The 21,465-nt window shown below is 33.4% G+C and overlaps 2 protein-coding genes across 4 annotated transcripts; both read right to left on the reverse strand.

Annotated features, from left to right (window-relative positions):
• Nucleotides 1-334: 334 nt before the first annotated feature.
• On the reverse strand, nt 335-10,448 carry TTN9 (titan9). The gene is made up of 8 exons (XM_086426252.1): nt 10,287-10,448; nt 10,129-10,198; nt 9,374-9,464; nt 7,004-7,099; nt 2,764-3,133; nt 2,648-2,681; nt 2,441-2,560; nt 335-664 (listed from the first exon to the last, which is right to left on the reverse strand). Exons 1-8 carry the CDS (start codon nt 10,332-10,334, stop codon nt 474-476), a joined length of 1,020 nt encoding a protein of 339 aa, XP_086282378.1. The 5' UTR covers nt 10,335-10,448; the 3' UTR covers nt 335-473.
• Nucleotides 10,449-12,281: 1,833 nt separating this feature from the next.
• Nucleotides 12,282-17,805, reverse strand: LOC147384012 (protein EARLY RESPONSIVE TO DEHYDRATION 15-like). Of its 3 annotated transcripts, XM_086425542.1 has the most exons (4): nt 17,653-17,805; nt 12,866-13,260; nt 12,555-12,761; nt 12,282-12,435 (listed from the first exon to the last, which is right to left on the reverse strand). In XM_086425542.1, the coding sequence occupies exons 2-3, from the start codon at nt 13,227-13,229 to the stop codon at nt 12,598-12,600; spliced, it is 528 nt and encodes a 175-aa protein (XP_086281668.1). In that variant the 5' UTR covers nt 13,230-13,260; nt 17,653-17,805; the 3' UTR covers nt 12,282-12,435; nt 12,555-12,597. The 3 variants fall into 3 exon arrangements, with proteins under 3 accessions (XP_086281668.1, XP_086281667.1, XP_086281669.1); XM_086425541.1 differs by having other exon boundaries at nt 12,282-12,761; XM_086425543.1 differs by lacking the exon at nt 17,653-17,805 and adding an exon at nt 17,352-17,531 and having other exon boundaries at nt 12,282-12,761.
• Nucleotides 17,806-21,465: the final 3,660 nt, after the last annotated feature.

Consider the following 21,465-nt stretch of genomic DNA (forward strand, 5'->3'; position numbering starts at 1 on the left):
TATCTGTAATCTAACATCACAGATACTAACATTGGGTACGTGTGGAACCGACCCAAAACCAACCTGTTGACACCCCGGTAGAAGCACTTTCATAAAGAATGTAAGATTTGGTGGTTGTCTTTGAGAGAAGATGGATAAATGGGTGTGCAGAAAAGAAAATTATTTTCAAGATTAATGTCATAAGAAAAAGTAGGTGTGGCAATGGAAGTTCTACCCATGCAATTGTATCTTTTGTTCTCTTGAAGACTGAAATTGAACCACCAGACACTATAAAGGTTTTTTCACAGAGCAAGAGGGGAGAAAAATGAAGGAAGAGTTGCATCCGAACACCCAATGAAAGGATTTAGAACTCTGGTTTACTAGATCAAAGAAGCTAAAAATATACAAAATGATCCATTTTTCAATAATGTTTTTCTCCTGCAACACATTGGATGCCACACATAACTAAACCCAAGATTTAATGATAAAAAACATCAGCAATGCAATCCGATGACTTGGGATACCCTCTTGAAGAAAATAGGGCACATGTTTGTGCTGAACATCAGGTCCTCCTTCATCCACTCCGGAGCTATTCTCTCAATCATCCCCAAGGACAATACATGGTACAACAGCTCCGCTTCTTCCTCAGCTCCTTTACTGACCCATGTTAGGCTGAACGTGTACCCTGCATTAAAACCCAAATAGTGTAAGAAAAACATTGTATTATTTGTAAAGCTAATTAGTTCCTCAAGATCATCATTATCCCAAATAATGGGAACAACAACATGATAAAACATTGAAATTTTAGATAACTGCTATTGACACCACAACTTTTACTTATTACACCTCCAATTTCTTAAATTATTTATCATACCCTAATTAAAGATTAAAACATGCCATTCTAACATTACAAAAGGTGTAATGATTTTCTAACGTCCCCCTCTGATATCCCGCCCCCATCACAAAGCCATAGATCATTTGCCTTGGGATACAATGAACCATAAATTTTTTTCTTGTGTCCTGAGGCAAATGATCTATGGTTCTACACTGGGGCCGTGGGGTGGCATATGACAGGGGGGGCGTCAGATTATCACGACTCTTACAAAAATTTTGGTTCATGTTATTACTTCAACATTACAAAGCATTATAACACATTCAAACAACTTCAACAGTTGTTTACAAGTAGGATTAGGTCAATATAAAATCCTAAATCTAACAAATAGAAGTCTAAAAAAAGAGAGTTTATATTGGCCTCCCAACTCTTACATATTTTTTATTCATTGACTTTGTTTTTAGAGAGGTACTATTCGCATCCCAAATTTTACTTATTACACCTTAATTTCTCAAATTATTTATCGCATTCCAATTAAAGATTAAAACACCCTCTTCAAACATTACATAGGTTTGGCTAAAATTACAATCTCAACATTACAAACATTATACCAATTGTTCAATTAAATTCAATAGTTGCTTAAAATTATGATTAAGCTCTTAGAAAATCCTAAACCCAACAAATAAAATCTATCCGGAAAAAAAACGAGAGAGCTTCTATTCGCACCCCAACTTTTACTTATTCTCAACCATTCACATATTTGCTTTATTTTTAAATGGGGTGTAATAAGCAAAAGTTGGGATGTCAGTAGCAACTATCTATTTTTATTCTAATTGGGGTGTGATAAGTAAAAGTTGGGTTGCAATAACAAATTTTAGTAAGCAGGGGATTTGCGAAACCCAATTTGTGAGTTGGTGGAATAGATGATCTGATACTAAAGGCATAGTTGTTCCAGCACTGTATGAAAATGTAGACAGTTCGCTTTTCAACATTTCAAATCTCAAAAGCATCATTGTAACTGTCACTACCTAGCATAATTTAAACAAATAAAAATTATTAAGTAAAAAAAAAAACAGCAGGTTACCCCTGTGAACATGAGTATGATCCTTTAAGCCAAAAGAGAGGACATCAGACCAAAATCTTCTGTTTCTCACACCATTTTTTTTTATCGGTTGTTTCTCACACCATTGATGTGATTTTAGACCTATTTATATAGTTTTCTACTCAATTGTTTTCCACTTTCCCACATCTTGTATCTTCTCTTCTGAGTGAAAGTCTTTAATTCATAGTCTAGGAAATAGTCTAAGCAAAGTTGACACCATTGACAGCAGAACTTTTTGGCTAGGCAAGCAATTGTTAGTGGTCAGCAGAGGTGAAGGTGGGCTCAACGGGATTTGAACCTAGATCATGCGATTAACAATCTTCAAGCCTTCCTAACTAAGCTAAGTTGGCACCTTTAGATCTTTCTCAAATATATTTATTCTAAATCCTAATTTCAGATATATAGGTTCCTCTATAGAAAGGAAATAGAAATAAAAAAGCATAAAATTTAAACTATAACGGGGGAAAACTAGCATTTAAATATAAAACAACATTAAGTTTTTCACAGTAAGAGGGAAGAGTAATTACCGCTCAACTGATGAAGCGCTGAAAGACATAATCCTTCTGTTTCATTAACTGAAGCAAACTTCATGCCAATTAAGCATTCAACGAAGGTTTGAAACACACAACTTGCATTTATACAGTCTCCTAAAAAAATGAGATCAAACAAATATGTTAAATATATTGCATAGTGGAGACGTAGAATGGCAGCCATTTTATATTCTTGATATGTACCTGAACTGATAGTCTTTCTCATACAGCAGTTTGCCTGAAAACTTACATTAGTCAAAGTATAAAGAAAAAAAAGCCAATTAATAGTATTATGTGAATGTAGATCTTGCAAAATGTACCTGTTGAGTATTTCCATCATCACGGGATAGTGAGTTTCTCGATGAATCTCTCTGGGGTTCCACCACAGAAGGATTCACTTGACCAATGGGTTCTGCAATAACTCTGGCTTCATCGGTTTGCGACGCAGCGTGCATAAGACGTCGTTTCTTTCTGGATGATCCTTCGGATAAATCTCTTGATCCAACTAGAGTGTTTATAGGATTATCCAACAGCGCATTGTCATTGTTTCCCTCAGTGGTGTTACAGCAAAGTTCCCTGACGTTGTAGGTTTTGAAGCCTGTTAAGTTCTTCAGAAAGCTCTTTTGCTGCCAAATATTTGAGCCAAGTTCACGAAGAAAGGACATCGTAAGAAGAGACGAATAATCAGAACTGCAGTAAATCAAAGCCAATCGAACATGCGCCATACATGCAAAAACCAAACATTTGTGTTCCACCCAATGTATTAAAAATTTCAATAATTTCCCATTGTGATATTTCCCTTCCACCAACATCAAAAATAACTTGCATTTCTTTTCCTCCAAATTTCGAGGTCAAAATCACTATTTATTTAATGAATTTTCACGAGTAGTGATTTTCCCTCAACGTTTTAAATCATAGTATATGAATTACATTATTCCCTCAAATATATGTTGAGAATATTTAAAATTTAGCCAAGTTATCTTCTGAACCCTTAGAAATGAATCCAAATCCGATTGTGTGATTAGAAATTGGTTGCTATATGCTCTAGTGTAAACATATCAAATCCATTTGAATCAAAACTTACGAAAAATAATTTTTTCAATTGATAGAGACATAGAGTAGATCAAAGCCAATTTTAAAGTTTTCTCCCAAGTTGAGGACATTGATGATCTGTCTCAATTAAACCAAAATCTTTAGAATTTTTTTTAAAAGAAATAGGATATGAAGGTGTAAATGCAACATGTCTAAGGATTATGATACACAACATTGGTTTTTTATTTATTTATTATAGGTAAACAGAATTTATTGAAAGAAGAAAAGAGAATGTACAAGAAGAGGGGGACGAGATATCCAGCCCAAAAGAAAGAGAAAATACAAATAACACCTTACCAAGCAGACTAATCCTCCAAGTTACAAATCCTATCCCATCTTGCAAGAAAATCTTCAAAAAATACACCTCTAAAGACCTTAAAAAGTTTCCCCCAATAGAACAAAAGAGCTAACACCGAGTGCACCACACTAGACACATCTGATTCATCCCTCTCGAAAATCCTTCTATTTCGTTCCTTCAAAACAGCCCAACAAATAGCGAAGTGGATAATGCTCCACAAAATTCTCTTCACCTTACAAAAAGGGGAACCTCAGTACGCCCAACACACAAACAAATTGCTTATCGAGTTAGGGATGCAACCGTAGATGCCAAACAAAGAGAGAAAGTAATCCCAAATCTGTCGAGTAAACTTGCAATGAAGGAGTATATGACTAGAGGACTCCCCATCCTCTTTACACAAGGCACAAAATTTGGAAAGATCATACCTCTCTTAATAGCTTTTGATGGAGAAAAAATCTGGACGGCTTGAAACCTCATCGAATGAAAGGAACGTATTGAAAATACCCCATCTTTCAATGCCGCCCAAAGCCTCTTGTCCTCATCATGAGGGCTATGATGAAACCTCTCTAAACAGCCCAATAAACTTCCTAACTCCTCGCCAAAATTTCGAAACCCAAGATCACCTTGCTTTTTTGGCTTACAAATCTTTTTCCAATCGACCATAGGGATTCTCTTAGAACCATCTTTGTCATTCCAAAAGAAGTTTCTACTAGTCTTGTCATGATTTTTTTCTACGTTAAGGGGTAGAGAGAATAAAGAAAGGAAGTAGTTTGGAATTGAGGCCAACGAGCTCTAAAAAAAAATGTACATTACATCATATTTGAGTGCATTAGGTTTTATGGTTGAAATTTTCAAAAATGGGTTTCTTGATAACGCATGAAAGAATTATATGTTGTATGCAATTGCCAATCTATAACTCAGTCAGACCAAATTTTTGTTTCAGGATATTTTTTTTTATTATTTCAAAAAGAAAAAAAAAATATTTAATTTCATGAATGCTGACAATTCTGGAATTGTAAATCATACATAATATTTATTTATTACTGGAATTCAATGATTACCTCTAGGTTACATTTTAGAAAACATTATTTATCAATATATATTAGAAAATATTGTAAAAAAAAAAAAAATTTAATTCTGAAAAAGTAATAAGAAAAACCTGACACAACATATGCATGTGAGCTGTAATATACACATGTAAATATGCATTAAATCATTTATATCATGTTAATTTAGATAAGAGACTAGGGTTTAGGTAAAAGATCCAAAAAGAAGAAGAAAATTAGGAGAGAAAACAAGATGAGGGGGGTGAACCATAGGATGTCTGCTCTCCAATTCTTTTATATTGAGCAGTCATAAAAAATTACACAAATCACCTCAATAAGTGAATTGAAAGATAATATTAAAACTACCCTTATTTAGTGAAAACTATAGTATTAAATTTTGACATATTTCCACGAAATATTTCCATTTCCACAAGTTCCTACATGAAATTTAACCAACAATTTCTTTTTGTATATATTTTGATGGAAATCACTAAGGGTGCACACTGGATTGGGTAAATTCGATAACCGAACCAATCCGAAGCCTTTTGGATTGGATTGAGCATGTCTTGGATCGGTTGTGGATTGTAAAAAAAAAAATCCGATTGATTTGGTTCAGTTCCGGATTAGGGGTATAATAGAACCGAACCAATCCGAAGTATCTATTATAATATATATATATATTGTACTAATTTTTATATGCTTCAACAATAGATTTAAAAAAAAAACAAAACGATTTTCTCCTAATGAATTTCAACTTCCTTTCTATTTCATTTTATGAGTGTTTTGTGTCACTCATATTTGAATATGATTCTAATATTTTTATTTTTTTTTTCCTTTTCATTAATTACAGATCTTTGACTTATAAGAATTTCTCTATCGATCACTCCCCCACTTGAAATATCCATGGAATTTTCATTTTTTTAAAATAAATTCCAGTAATTTTTCGTGCATAGGTAGACCGATGTAAGATCAAACTAAGGGTTTGTTATTTTTGTGTTATGCGTGATGTTTTGTTTATGTTGAAATAATAATTATGTTGATGCTTTGTTTATGCGTGTTATGTGTTACGCGTGATGCTTTGTTTAATATTTATTTTGCTTAGTTTTAAATTTTAACTATTTTAATTTTACTATTGAAAATAATAAGTATAAGAACCGGGATCCAATCCGAACCAAGGTTGGTTTGGATTGGTTCGGTTTCAATTTTGCCAAAATCCGAACCAATCCGAACCATGTGCACCCCTAGAAATCACTATTCATCTTGTGAAATTTTTTTATGAATAGTGAATTTCGGACAAAATTATCACTTTTTAGGTATAAAAATGCAATATTTCAATGGAAATATTTCAATGAATAGTAAATTTAGACCGAAATATTTTCTTTTTTGAAAAAACTTATAATTGCTTTTAGGAAGAACTTGTAAATTACACATAGTATTTACTAATAAAAATTGCATAGAACATTCATCCATTAGCATAAATGAATTATGATTAGTTAGTTATATATTTCATCTTATTTTAATCTATTCTAAGCATATAAGTAAGTTTATATAAGTACACTTACGATCAACCATTAGTTGGATACATTAGCAATTTATTCATACTTATTCAAAAAATAAAAGAAATATAATTATACACGAATGCAATACTTAATAGTTTCTTCATTTTAATGTCTTACATATTAAGTTGTATGTAGTTAATGCAACATTATTATTGTTATTGCCACTGTCAGGCTCTCGATACGTGTGCGTATGTGTAGCAAAATGTTGTTGATATTCAATTTCTCACTCCATGTGGTAGTTTATTGTCTTTTGATGACTTAATGAGTGTGTTGTAATGCCTATTTTACAATTTCCTACAGGGTTAATGAAAATTTCATCAATATTTTTGTCATTTCCATCATTTTCAAAAATTGTATTCATTTCCACATTCATCGAAATATTTCCATTTCCAGACTAACCGAAATTGAAATTTAATACCTCAATGAAAACTAAAGATAGAATATAAACAAAGATGAACTACTTAAAGTTCCAACATATTATAACTTGTTGAACTAGTTAAAGATGAACTAGTTAAATTCAAATTAATTTTATTAAAGATAGATAAGCAATTAAACTAAAAGTAACTGTGTGTGGTCCATGGAGGTATATAGTTTCTTACTCTTTTGGGTTTCTTCAATCAAAAGCTTTTGGTATTCAGTGTATTGGCCCTCCTTAGCAGATCTGCAAAAAGATGATACATGCATTAGAATCTCATCATGTTCTCCAATAGAACAAACTAGGTACTAAAAATTGACAAATTTTGCCAAAAAAATGTTGGTTTCAACAGCCACCGAAGTGAAATTTGTAGAACAATGTATTTTTGTCAATATTTTGGTTGAAATCAGAGTTAACTGCAACCAAATCTCAATGAACAGATTTTGAATAAAATGATAGAAAAGTACAAAATGAAATGTAATTATTTTTGGCAAAATATTTTGCCTGGATACTACAAATAGAAACATATGAAGTGTCTTATTTTGATAGAAACAAAACTGTTCTTGAATGACTTAAAGTTGGAAAAAAAATAAATAGAAGCAAAGAACTGCTTTCAAAGAAAATACTCTCTAATGGTATCTTTATGTTAAATTCAAAGAGTACATTGAAGGGCCATGTTTATCTGTATTCATCGTCCTTTACTCCTCACTGCATTTAGAATTCTTCTAAAGAGAGAAATCGATAAGAGAGGTATGTAGACTTGTTAAAGTTAGAAGTTTAATCAATACAATAGAGGTTGCGCAACTATGTTACACTATTTTGGGCCCAATAATCAATTTGGCTAGTGGACATGACCAAAAACCCATATTGAAAAACAATAAATTAAGTCGATTGTTGATGTGTGTAGTTTACATACACATCAAAATTAGCCTTATTTGTAATATCTAACCATTTGTTTCAATTGGCCTTCAAAATGGATTTTAACATGTCCACTAAGCCAAACTGATTATTGGGCCCAAAATAGCGTAAAATTTTTTTTGCTAAGCAATATGTAGAATTAATATCCCAAAATGGTGTAACATAATGATCCATATTGTATTGAATAGGTTTCAAACTTCCAAAATCCTACTTACACTCTCTCTGAGTCTTGAGCAATCCAACAAAACCCAAAATAGAAAAATGACAAAGGCAATAATTGGAAAGACAAACACGACCCCCTGAGCTAATCTCTCTCTCTCTCTCCTCTCTCTCTCTCTCTCTCTCTCTCTCTCTCTCTCTCTCTATATATATATATATATATATATATATTTGTCACAATGTTTTTACAACACCCTTCTTCTCCCCCCCTTTCATCCTCTTCTCAAATCTAACATAAAGATACCATTGGAGAATATATTCACTTCAGTGTAGTTAAGGGCAAAAGGAGCAAAGGCCTCCTAGTGCCTGAGGCAAAAGGCAAGGCACATGCCTAAGTAAAGTAAGGCACAATAAAATTAAAATTATTAAAAAAATTAAATAGTGAAAGGTAGGTTCTAGATATTTTACAATTATAAAATGTATAAATGTGAGTTTCTACAAACAAGTTAAATTACTCAACACTTCAAGAAGAGGAATAAGGAGCTTAGAAGGGAAAAAAAGAATTAAAAGTTGAAATAGAAGTAGAAGTAGGCTAACAACATGTGTTGTTGCTGCTATGGCACAATAGCACAACTAGAGCCAATGGGCAGGTTCAGGTCAGGCTTGATTGAGCCCTAACCAGGCTCTAAAAAGGTGAGCTCTACCTTAGACTAGCTCTATACCCTTATCAGGCCTAAGTCGACTAAACCGTAATGGACTAGGGCCGAGTAAAAAATCATCAAATGTAAAATTCAATATTTTCAATGGTAAAAAATTGAACTTTTCAAATAAATCTTATTTTGTATGTAAAAAATTATACAATCAAATCCAAAATTAGTTTCTTATTTAAACAAATTCATTCATTTTTACTGAGGCGCACGCTTGGTGTGCCTTGACTGAGGTGTAGTCAATGCGCATACCTTGATGCGGCTCACTTAAACTGCCTTGCCTCACATTTGATCCGCCCTACCTTGAGACTCACCAAGGTGCTCGCCTTGACCATACTGATTTTCTGCAAACTGATATTTGTTTCTTCTTCAATTTTAATCCATTCAAACAAAACTTTATTTCTGTCAAAATAATACAAATTTGCTTGTTACTGTCTATGCTTGTTTTTTTTTTTTTTTCTTTAATATCCAGGCCAAATATTTTTCCAAAATAATTATACTTTTTTGCTGTGTCTTTTTTTAGTACTCCAATGAAATATACTATTCATCAAAATTTCGGTCAAAATAAATTGTGATTTCAACCAAAACATTGACAAAAAGACATTGTTCCATAGATTTTGTGTTAGTGGCTATCAAAACTGACATAGTTCCACCAAAATAATCAACATGTCAGTTTTTATTACCTTGCTTACAACAAGATAAAAAAAATAAAAAAAAACTTGGGAAAAATTCATGCCTAACTGAAGCCACTTCATTTGTCAAGTCATGTATCTGATCTTTCAACCTATCATTTTCACTTCTCAAGTGTTCTATCAACTCCTCTGCCGCTGCAACAAACATTAAAAGGAAAAAAAAAAATGAACATAGTTCAATAGAAAGCAAAAAAGTCATATCTAACTATAGGTCTATGAAGCCACGTAACTAATCTATATGGCGGCGCCCAAATCAATCAAATGTTGTTCGGCCTAACATGAAATGGGTGGGTAAATGGCTCAGCTACACCTAAAAACTTTAAATTAAAAATACCTAAATTAGCATAAATCTTTTATAAGATTTAATAATAAAAAATGTGAGCCTTTTTTTTAAGTGGATGTGGGGAGGCTCGATTCACACATGAGCACAAACCCAACAAAGAAATTGGCAAAGGACAACATATATTGAGCTAATACAGCAAAGTACATTTCAATGTCCTGTTTACAGAGAAATCAAAAACCCTAATTGAATTTTTCAAATCTTGTTCAGCCTAACATGAAATGGGTTGATAAAAGAGGTATCGAGTACATGACTCAGCTATACCTGCAAATTTTACTTTAAAAATAACTAAAATTAGCATAAACTTTTACAGTTTTTTTAAGGTTTTTACTTGGTGAGGAGAGCTCAATTCAGCCATGAACATGAACCCTACAAATAAATTGTTAAAGGGAAACATAGATTGACCTAATTTAGAAAAAAAAAAAAAAAACGATTTAAAATTATGAGGAAAATGCGTACCGGAGACATAATTCATGAATTTTACTTCTTGGTCGTGATTGAGCTGATCTATTTCGGATTCCCTTCTCGTCTAAACACAACAACAACAACATAAGATCCATAAATTATTCAGGAAAAATTTGTTCAAAAATGAGATCGAATTCGAAATGGAAAAGTACCTTGAGTTTAGTGTATTTTTCGTAGAGCTTAGAGTAGAGGGCCTCCATTTGTATCGGAAGACGAGAGAGAGAGAGAGAGAGAGAGAGAAGAGAGAGAGAGAGAGAGAAAGGAGAGAGATTCAGGCGGGAATAATTTGAAGGTTGAAAGGGTTTCGGGAAAGTTTTGAAACAGGTTGAAGTAGAAATTTGAAAGGGATTTATATATATAAAATAAGGGACCAACTAGTTGCACACCACCAATTATCAATTGCACTCCATCACTTGAAAGTTCCCCTTTGTACTCCATTTGGATGATTACACTCCAAAAATAATTAACAAAATATTGCACTCCATTTTTTTTTTTTTTTTTCTTCCTCAACTATGCCCACATAAATTATTTTTACAAGAAATATTTTGTCATTTCATAATCATGTCTATGAAGTTACATTTCCTTGGAATACACAAGTTTATATTAATTTTAAATAGAAAATCAATACTTTAATTACGTTGGAGTCAAAGAGATCATTAGCAAAATCAATCACAAAACACGAGCAAAGTAGAGCATGAGCGTAAAATACAAAGCTACGAGCTAAAAAAAAGGTAAAACCCTAAAACATTAGGTATTGGAGTGCAAGCAGTAGGTTAAAATAGAGATTATAAAAAATAAAAAACAAAAAAAATATATTTTTTAAGATTGGTGTGCAACTAGTTGGTCCCATAAAATAGTTTATTTACTGTTTATATTAAGAGAGATTCTATTGCCACACCAAATTGTACTAAGTGCACTCCAAAATGTGTAGAGTACTCCTAGTAAAATTTGATGGGGAAGTAGAATCTCTATATAAAATATAGGGTGAATCTCCATTTTCACGTGCTAAATATGATGAAATTTCGAGTTCAGGACACTGTTCATTTTTATTCCCAAAATAGTCATTCATCATTTTTATAACTTACGAACTCGTGAGTTCATCACTTTTAATATCTACAAATTTGTAACTATACCAACAAATTCATTGAGTATAAAAATGACGAATTCACTTGAAATGCATGTTTTGGGAATTAAAATAAATAATGTACCAAAATCAGAATTTGGACATAAATTTTGCACTTTTAAAAAAAAGTTTTTTGGGGTACTATTTCTACGTCTCCTCACAAACATACATAAACAAGAAAAATGAGAAAAACCAGTCCCATTTTAAAAGCTTTCTAAAGCTCAAATTCTCATCAATTTGATTGCAATTTTGAGGGGGTGCTACCAATCTTGTGAGGACTCATCCACAAGTTTAAGGTATTTATTGAAATCCCAAATAAAAATCATTTGGAGGTATTAGCATTTGTTTCCAAGTAAAAGATTTCTTTTTATTTATTTATTGAAATTCACCTTTTGGTGAAGACACATTGTAATCTAAGAGTTACTGTCTCTCTTGAATTTGTAATCCTCTGACTTTATGTAGAGAGAATACATCGTTAATCTCATTAATCATCGTTAATCTCATAAATCATCGAGTCATTCTTAAGAGTCAAGGGATCCTGTCGTTAGATGACTTCATTAAATATTAGTGTCGTCTGAGTTTTTGCCCTTCTCATTTACAGATTTTTTGCTTGTGTGCATGTGTTTTTTTAATATTGTAACATACTAATCTTTAATATTCAATTTGTTGAGAGGTTTAAAAAGATGAAGTGGCAAAAAATAATAATAATAATAATATATTCGAAATGTAAAAAGACTCGTAATGTCGTCATTAATTAATAAATATATCATTAATACATTAAACAACACAAATATAAATAAGATGTATGACAAGATGATAATACCATGACATTTGAGGGTTGAAAGTTAACATTGAAATGCACATCGTGAAGGACATTTCTGACGTGGATGTGTTAAAATTATAAATTCTTTTCATCGAAATATGAGTGATATCTCAATGAGAGCATCTATGAATCTGACACACTTAACACGTTAAGTGACACAAGTGTAAATAAGATGCATGATAAAATGATGAAACCATGGAATTTTGGGGGTTGAAAGTTCACATCATGAGCACTTGATACAACATTTTCTTTTCTTTTTTTTACATTTTTTTCCTTCTTAGGATTAGTTACAAGAACGTGACTACAAATACTACCACAGAGCAGAGATCAAAACCACCCCACCATTACCCATTTCCTAGAAAAGGGAAAAAAAAAAAAAACACACTAATTCCATTAACAAAAGGTACAATTATGCATTAATGACCATCAACACAACCTCTAAAAAAAAAAAAAAAAAAAGTGAGACTACTTTACTTTGTTGAGGTGGTTTTGACAAGAACTTGATAGAGAACGATTTTCAACGAGGCTGGTGGATGCGACCGGGGTTGCACTTGGGACTCACACACTTGACTGGCTTCTCCCGGTACTTGGCGGATTCCATCCAAGATTTGGCTCCTTTTTCTTTTGAAGATTTTGACAAACTCAAGTTCTTCATCAGTGCCTCTGCATCCATCTCTAATCCTGATTTTTGTCAAGAAACATAAATATAAGCAAAACACATCACATAGTTTGGTCTCTTCCTCTGAGAATAAATGAAATAAAATGGGTGCTACTATAACTTGTACCATTACGAGGTTTCTCTTTCTTGACATCAGAGATGACTGATGATTCATTTTCTTCTTTGGCTTCAAAAGACTGGAAAAACTCCTCCAGCTGAGCATCCAAATTGAGGAACAACTCTTCACCAGTGTCGAGATCAAATGACTCTGGAAGCAAATCGGTATCATCAAAGCCATTGTTATCTTCGCCAAAGCCATATAAAGCTTCCTCGTCCTGATTCTGATTAAGCCAGTAATCATGGAACCATGTTGAGGTCTTCACGAGTTTCCACCATTCTGGTGAGAAATCCTCCACTTGACGAAAAACTGAAGGAATAAAGAGAGGTGCATCTGGGTTTAGTGTAGATCTTCCTCCTGACACTACAGCCATTTCTCCTCGATTTTGGTCCGTGAAGTGATATCTGAACAAAAGAAACCAAACATTAGCATATATATATATATATATATATGAAGCAATTGTATCTATGATGAATCAGATGGATACATTTTTGAAAAGAAAAAAGAACCGAATCCCAACATATTGAATTGGTGGGAAGAACACAAGTGGTATGGAATCAAAATTGGTGGGCTATAGAGACCAAGAGAAATTTTGTTCTCAATTAATTGTCATGATTCTAGTTACCAAGTTTGTGACTGATTCACATCTAATATGAAGTTTATGAATTTTCTTATAGAAACATATTATATGGGCATGCAATTCAAAATTTTGGAAAACTCTATGAACCGGGCATGCGTTTTACATCGATTAGTGTACAGCAAAAAAAATTTTGGTATTATAACATATTGAACCATAATCTCCTCAAATTCAAACTATCACGATCCACTTCACTTTCGTTCCAACTTTTCAATCTCATCCCTACCTCCCACCCCACCCCACCCCACTGATCTCCCCCACCCTTACAAACTTTTTTATGCTTGAATTTTGAAGCCGAATTATTCTCACAATTTTCCATCAAGACATTCATCTTGAATCCAAACGTATTATAAACAGTCAAGACCACAACCATCAGATAAACTCTCTATACGCAAATAAAATATTCTGATTATATGAGTTTAAAATTATATCGCATAGTTAATCGTTCACATAAACCACACATCCTCTATTAGATGCATGTGCTTCATATTATTATTATTATTATTTTGATAAGTAGATAATAATTGTAATATTTAGCAGATGTATAATGGGATATCTAATTATATGTTACAATAAATAAATTCACATATGTAATGTAATACCATACTTGCCATAGTTAACATCTTTACCAAAAAGAGTAGATCTCAAAATATATATGATAAACGCTAATAAATATCTTGCAATAAGAAAAGAAAAAAATGTTTTAAGTGTTGAACTAAATCTTGTGTAGTGAAGACTAGGCTACTTTGACCTCTTAGAAGAGTCCTATAATGATATATCTCTTTTATTCCCTCTCCAACATCCACATTGGCCCCACTCTATGGTGAATTTCACTCTTCTTTTGGTCCCACGTGTAGGTCTTTTCCCCCATGACTCTTTGGCAACTTTCACCCTAGTTCATCCCCTCCAAGGTCACCCTTTCCAAGTTTATCCCCTCCATTGACACTTTTGGTGCCCACTCTGAGGTGACTTTTACTTTAGTACTCTTCTTTTTGGGTCCCCAAGTCCCTCTTTCTGACATTTGAACCTGAGATGCAATGTTGGTTCTAATAGCAAATGATACTAGCCCAACCAATACAACAAAAACACCTAGGTGTTAGTGGTGCGAAAAATTAAGCTCATACTTCTTTGGGGTCGTAACACACCACCATGCTCTACAGCCGACATCTGCAACGACCCACTCTGTGGCGGCTTTCACTTTGGTACCCTTCTTTCAAAGCTCCTAGGTAGTCCTTTTCCCTTTGTACTGTGATAACTTTTACTTTGGTACCCTTCTCAGGCCCCTAGGTAACTCTTTCCCATATCCCACCTTCCACTCACACCCTCAATACCCATTCTAGAGTGACTTCTGCTAGGAAAGGCTACCACGGGTCCCCGAAAGAAGAATACTAAAGTAAAAGCCACCACAAAGTCAGTCGTCGCATATGTCAACTGTATAATATCGTGGTGTGTTACGACCCCAAGGAGATATGGGCTTAACTTTTTGCACCACTAACACCTAGGTGCTTTTGGTGTATTGGTTGGGTTGGTATCAAATTGAAATGTAATGAGATAACTATAATTATCATTAACCCTTACTAAATGAGTACAACCATTGTATCAAAACTCAAAAACTCAACTTCAAAGTCCAACGAAGTAAAAAAAAATCTTAGATTTAAAATACCCTTCTCTTCAACCATGGGTCAAACACCCTTGATCTTTCTCCCTAAACCAGTCATCTACAAACATTTTGTCTCCCTAAACCTCTTCAACTTTAAGCTATGTCTCATTCAACCTTCCTCACTCACAACAGAAAGACGATATTTTAGGAAGTAGAAGATGATGGTTTTGGGGGCATAAGAATTTTTCACTCGGGAGGTTGAGCCAATAGACAAGGTTAAATCGGTTAAAGAGCATGAAGAAGATGGATTTTTCAATAAAATAATTAGGTCTGGTTTGAAGACAAGGTTGAAACTCGAAGTTGATGGATTTTTTTCACAGAAAAATCAAGGGTCAAGAGAATGAAGCAAATGCATTAAAGACAAGATTAAATAGGTTCAAGAGACTGAAGATGATGGATTTTAGGGAGAACAATCAAGGAATTTTAGAAAAAGAAAATGAAGGGTTTTTGAAAATGGGGTTTCAATCTTTGACTTGGTGTATTTCAAACTCGACCGAGTTTCAAGTCAACTCGTCTAAGTTTTTTATTTGACTCAATGACTTGGTCCATCAAGAATCATGACTGAGTCACTCAAAATCCAATAGAATTAAGACAACTCCACCATGTTTCCAGTTGACTCAAGACTTTTAAAACTATGAGTACAACGCCGCAATTGACAAAACTTCCTCAATAGCAATCTTCAGTAGGATAAATAATGCTTAGATCCCATTTCTTTTACCCAGCAAAAGTAGGCTCGAGGTATCATCTATATTTACATAAGCATAAACCCCTAACCCTGTCCATCTTCTGTCTCTTCACTTTTTCCCTTGGATTCCAAGACGCATAAGCCCACTTCTTTCTTAGGCTTGCTTGTTCCCTCACTCACTTTCTTTCCAATAACTACTAAGCTTGAATGAGGATGGATACTCTTTCAGAAGAAATATTTTCCTTGCCTATTTCATATCCTCTATTTTATCCTGGCAAGCTAAGGTGGTCTCCCTCTATTGAAGCAGGTATTGTTTATAACAGTTGCAACTCTACTCAATTAACTCAATTTCAGTCTTATTTATAAGTCTGATCTACCCTTGCTCTTATCATTCTGAAGACATGCATTCTCCTAAAAACTTAATGGTCAAATCTGCATTTATACCACACTGTCGAAACCCATATGAATTATTTCCAAGAAAAAGCAGTCATTCACATTAGAAATAGAGGTGATTTCTTCCCATGACTAATAATTACCTCAGAAAATCCAACATGCATGCGTTACCATAGCATTCACTTTTTATAGATAATGGAATTAATCACCGTTTCATAGTATAGTTACAAGTTATGAGATAGATAATATGATTGATACCAAATTTGGCCTTAAACACTTGCTACTGTTTCCGACCAAAACAATTTGCTCTCATCCAAGACAGCCTTGAGAAACCAATCTAAACAAGTCGAAGCATTTTACATGAGACACATTTTCTCAAACCCTTTCCTGATCTAGAGCACCAAACCTATCTCTTCTTACAATTGAAAGTTCCAACACATTTCAAATTCGTTCTCAAACATATGGTCACTGATAACAGAAGAATACAATACACAACACTACAAAGATATGTTACCATAGATTTGTGACTTTAAATACAAACAATTTCATAGACAGAAATCAAATAATTATTAGATCTAAAAAACAATACTTAAAGATTAAAGTTCCTCATAATGTAAGTAAAGTGTACCATAAAAATTTAGATATTTAGATGAAGCAACTTCATCAGCAATAATAAACAAACAAATCAAATCAATTGTAGATCTATAATTTTTACCCAAATATCAAAGCTTTTATAAGCTGTAGAACAATTTCTTTAAAGATATCACATAAGCATTTAAATAGTAGATCTGAAAGCAATGTTGAAAATTAACAATCATATGGATCAAAAATTCTAGATCTCAAAAACAGAAACTTCAACATCAACTATCATCAAACAATTCCTTCACAAATCAAATACATTTTTCTGAAAATCACAGCTTTGAATATTTTCCTAAAAATCAAAGATTATCTAAACTGTAGATCAATTTCAGTAAAATATATTAAACAAGCATTCAAATAGTAGATCTGTAAGCAACATTTAAAATTAACAATCGTCTGAATCAAGAACTCTAAATCTCAAAAACATCTAATCACATTTGATCTGTAAGCAAATCAAAAACATTTTTCCAGAAAATCAAACCTTTTTCTGTTCAAATCAAACCAATCAAGAATTAAAGACCACCAACACCAAACAATCTCATCATTTAATCATCGAATCACACTTATATCGCATACTCAAACCATTTCCCTTTCAAAATTAGAGCTTTTTGAGATCTAAAACACTTTTACTTCCAGATTTAGTAAAAAAAAACCCCAGATCTTTGCAACAAATGTCAAAAACCTTACAAGATCGAACGCAGTTTTAACTAAATAAATTAAACATCAGAACAACAGATCAGTGAAAGAAGATTCTCTGAAAAACAGATAAGATTTTCTTCCACCTTTAGAAGATCAAAGTGGGAGAAAAATATCTAAAGTTCCAAACGAACGAAAATATCCTTCGAGTCTCCGACCTGCACCAGAAAATACGTTTAATTTCCTTTAAAGACCAAACAAACCTCATTATATAGGCATTTGGAGAACCGAACCTGAGGTTCGGGTTCGCCGAACCTGTTGGTTTAGTTAAACGGGCTATAGCCGGTTGTATCTCAGCAGCCGGTCACTCGACAATATGATAAAGCGCGAGTTTCACATGGGAAACATGATTGCTACTTAAAACCGTGTGGGTCCCTTGATAACATAAAGACAAGTAGTCCTTACTTTCCCACCGCACTTACAATGACTTTAGGGTCCCCATTGTGTGGCCATTGGAAGACCACTAAGGTTCCAAGAACCACCCCATTATTATTCTCCAAATGGAACTCAATCATTAATGCCTATCAAATAGGGCTATTATCAATGGGTGGATGGATTTGGGCCGGATTTGTATAAACCCAAATCCAATCTTAAAACCCTAGATCTACAAAGGGTTTAGTTTAGTAAAGCCCAAGCCTGACCATAATGGGCTCAAAAAAAGTTTGGGTTCGACTTTCGAGCTTTATAAAAATATTCGCGAGAGGATAGGGTGTTGCCCACATAATTGCATAGCCCTCTTGTCGGTTGTCTTACTAGTCACTTTATTGCTAACCTAGGACAAGAAAGGAAGAAAACTAACCCCAACGACAAATGAAGCTATGGGCATGGGATATTTGGGTAGTACATGCTTCTTATTTTTTTTAACATTTTAGAGTCGTTTGTTACAGTTTTATCAAAATAGGGATCCAATCTCGAACCTAATTGAAAGAATTTGCCTACTTTCATGTCTAAATTTCTTTGAAGATGCATTGTATATGATATGTACCGACATTGTTGCAAGTCTTGATGAAGTGGGCAATGTGTTGCTTCAAATTTCTCTTTCCTTTAGACTCTTGGCATCTTGCTTGTAGTCTTTATTAATAGCAATGTACTTCAATAATTGTCTTACTTCTTTAAGATTCTCTGTTGATGGATTTGAAGAGCTGATAAGGGGTTTTGGCATCTTGGTTGTAGTCTTTATTAATGATAATTTACCTCAATATCTATCTTGCTCCTTTAAGATTCTCTGCAAAAGATTATTACTATGGCCTTGCTTGTTCGCACGGTAAAAACAATGGAAATGGACACATTCTCTCAATTTGTGGAATACACATGCTTGGATGCTAAAATCTTGGTGGGCTCTATTGTAAACTATTACGAAATGTAGTAAACCTACTAACAAAATCTCCTTAATTTTATGGAGCAAATAACTCTGCAAAATTTTTCGATCGGTTGAGTTACCTCTTTAAACACGACTTCGAAAGAGAAGTAGAATGCTTCTCGCAGCAATAACAGCTAGGTAAGCTCTCTCTATCTCAAGAGCTAAAATACTGTTGAACCACATTACCTTACCTTTCTTCTCGTAATCCGAATCAAAGGACTTGAAGGATAATGAATAGTGAACTTGGAGATTCCCTCCATTACCTTCTCCACAAATACCCCAAATTGGAAATCGAATCCTCTATGCGCTCCACCATTGTTGGCTAGTAGACGCTCGATTCAAAATCCTAACTCTCCTGAAAGTGACTCTAGTAAAGATGCCAAATGCCTTGAAACTGAACTGAACTTTGTGTGTGTATGTGTATGTCTTCACCCCTTTCTGTCCCTCTATTTCTCTTTACCTTTGTCTCCCCTCTTTGGTTTTCCCACTTTCTGAAACCTTACATTTCTCACTATTTTGTTTTGTTGATAGATCTTAGATTTGATAGCATATCTCAATCAAATTCCAAAAGAGGTACTCTCTATCACCCTTTTCAGATTTTAATATTTTTTGTTTTGGGTTTCTTTTTTTGCATAATCTTAATTCAAGAAATTTATTGTCTTAATCTATTTTTATGTTAATTCATTTGAGTAATAGACAATAATAATAACCCTGTTGAAATTGTTTTTTTTTTTATTATCAATTTTTTATATTGATTTTGTTCCAAAGGTAATAATGTTAAAATTTGAACTAGTGGTATTCAATTTTACTCTTTTTGAAAAGCTTTATGTGTGTTTGTCATTGTACTATTTGATTATAGATGGGAGATTATGTTACAAGTTGTGATCAATTTCTAATAGATAAAATTCACTCTACGTCTTATGAAACTTTGAAGTCTAAAATTATCACCAAATCCAACCACAAGCTCCAACCACCATTGTTGTTTAAACTTTGGTTTAAATGTATGAAGTTTTTTTTTATATGTTTCATATCAAATCACTTTTGATCTATTCTGTTAGGAATATTATAGGGAGCGTACTTTGTTGTCGCAGCGGAGATCCGAACCTTACTACATGTCACGTTGAGTCGATCGTCGAAGATCGGAAGTCCAAAAAATCATCATGTTGACGTTGCTAGAGCTATCACTGTTTCCACGCCTTAAATCCTAGGGTCCTCTTGATAGAAACCTAGAAAACTACAACTTAGAGAAAAGAAGTTTTTTTTTTTAGGAGAATCTGATTTTCTGTTATCTTTACTCTTCTTTATTCACGTCCCACATCTTATCTATTTATAAAGAAGATAAGAAGTCAATCTTACTAGGACTCTAACTCCAAAAATGAATCCTAATACGTGAATAATAAAAATTTGGGTCTACATGAACATCCAAAAATAACTAACATCTCCCACTCGTCCATTATAGGACTCAACAATCATCTCTTCATCTCAAGTTATGCATGTATTTTCTTCATACAAGGGATTAAAGTGTGCGACCAACGGGAGTTTGACTTCCGGAAAGAGTATTATGCCAAGTTTCTATCTAACTAACAAAACACATCTCATCTCCTATAACTCACATATGCCCTAGACTTATTTGATCATATTGGATTGAGTATTTTTCAAACCCTCGTGAGTCTAAGCTTAGAACAATGATCAACCCTATACACAATGCACGAGCTTTCTTTCCAAAAATAAAATAATTTGTAAATCTATATATTTTGTTGAATATATAATAATATACCTTAAAAAAATTGAAAGTAGAAATAGCAGTGCCGGCACTAGCTCCAGTCATTGTGTACAATCTATCATTAGAATGTGATGCCAAATAATATTTTTCAAGCCCTCATGTTGTTTAGTTTTTATTAAGTTACTTTCCCAGTCATGTTCCATTAGACCTTATCAATCATAGTCATAGGTAACATGCTAGAGTTAGTAAACATTAACCTCTACTTTGCAACATAGTCATAAGTCACTAAGGGCATTATAATTACCTAATTATTTAAAATACCTTCACAGTAAGAAAACAGGGAATCATTCACTTACTCGTATAAGTAATTATAAAGGTAAAAACTAAATAGCGCATATAATATAACTTACATGCTATGGTGGAGCTCCTCAAGAGTTTGTCAACCTCAATACCATACGGATCCAAGTCTAGTCGCACCGTGAGCGCCTAACATGAACTTCCCAATCCATTTGCTTATTAAAGTACTTGATTAAAGTTCACATTTGATTTTCTTAGGCTTTATGATTCTACAAGTCTATGAATCATAATCGATTCCTATGAATCTCATCTTGACAATATTCGAGGTGACAATAATATAATTATCAAGCTCGCAATCATTGCGCCTTGTATAATCGGTTCAACCCTTAATGTTTAATTGTCTAAATAATACATTCCTGTTCCCAGTCTATGTGACAGGACGATCATTATGTGAATGAATGATCTTAGCCTAATGACAAAAAATAAGTCCATGTTGAAAAACATAATAAAAAAATGTAT

Source organism: Akebia trifoliata, chromosome 15 (genome assembly GCF_017979445.1).
Source record: "Akebia trifoliata isolate Shusen 1 chromosome 15, ASM1797944v1, whole genome shotgun sequence".
In the NCBI taxonomy this organism is placed as follows: Eukaryota; Viridiplantae; Streptophyta; class Magnoliopsida; order Ranunculales; family Lardizabalaceae; genus Akebia; species Akebia trifoliata.

Bases quoted from the DNA above. Each gene is read 5' to 3' on its own strand.
- TTN9 (XM_086426252.1), bottom strand. From the start codon at position 10,334: ATGGAGGCCCTCTACTCTAAGCTCTACGAAAAATACACTAAACTCAAG. The intron at 10,199-10,286 runs GTACTTTTCCAT...TGTTGTGTTTAG, and splicing joins AAAAATACACTAAACTCAAG to ACGAGAAGGGAATCCGAAAT. The intron at 7,100-9,373 runs GCATGAATTTTT...ATCTTTTTGCAG, and splicing joins AATGAAGTGGCTTCAGTTAG to ATCTGCTAAGGAGGGCCAAT.
- LOC147384012 (XM_086425542.1), bottom strand. From the start codon at position 13,229: ATGGCTGTAGTGTCAGGAGGAAGATCTACACTAAACCCAGATGCACCT. The intron at 12,762-12,865 runs GTACAAGTTATA...GACAAAAATCAG, and splicing joins GAAAGAGAAACCTCGTAATG to GATTAGAGATGGATGCAGAG.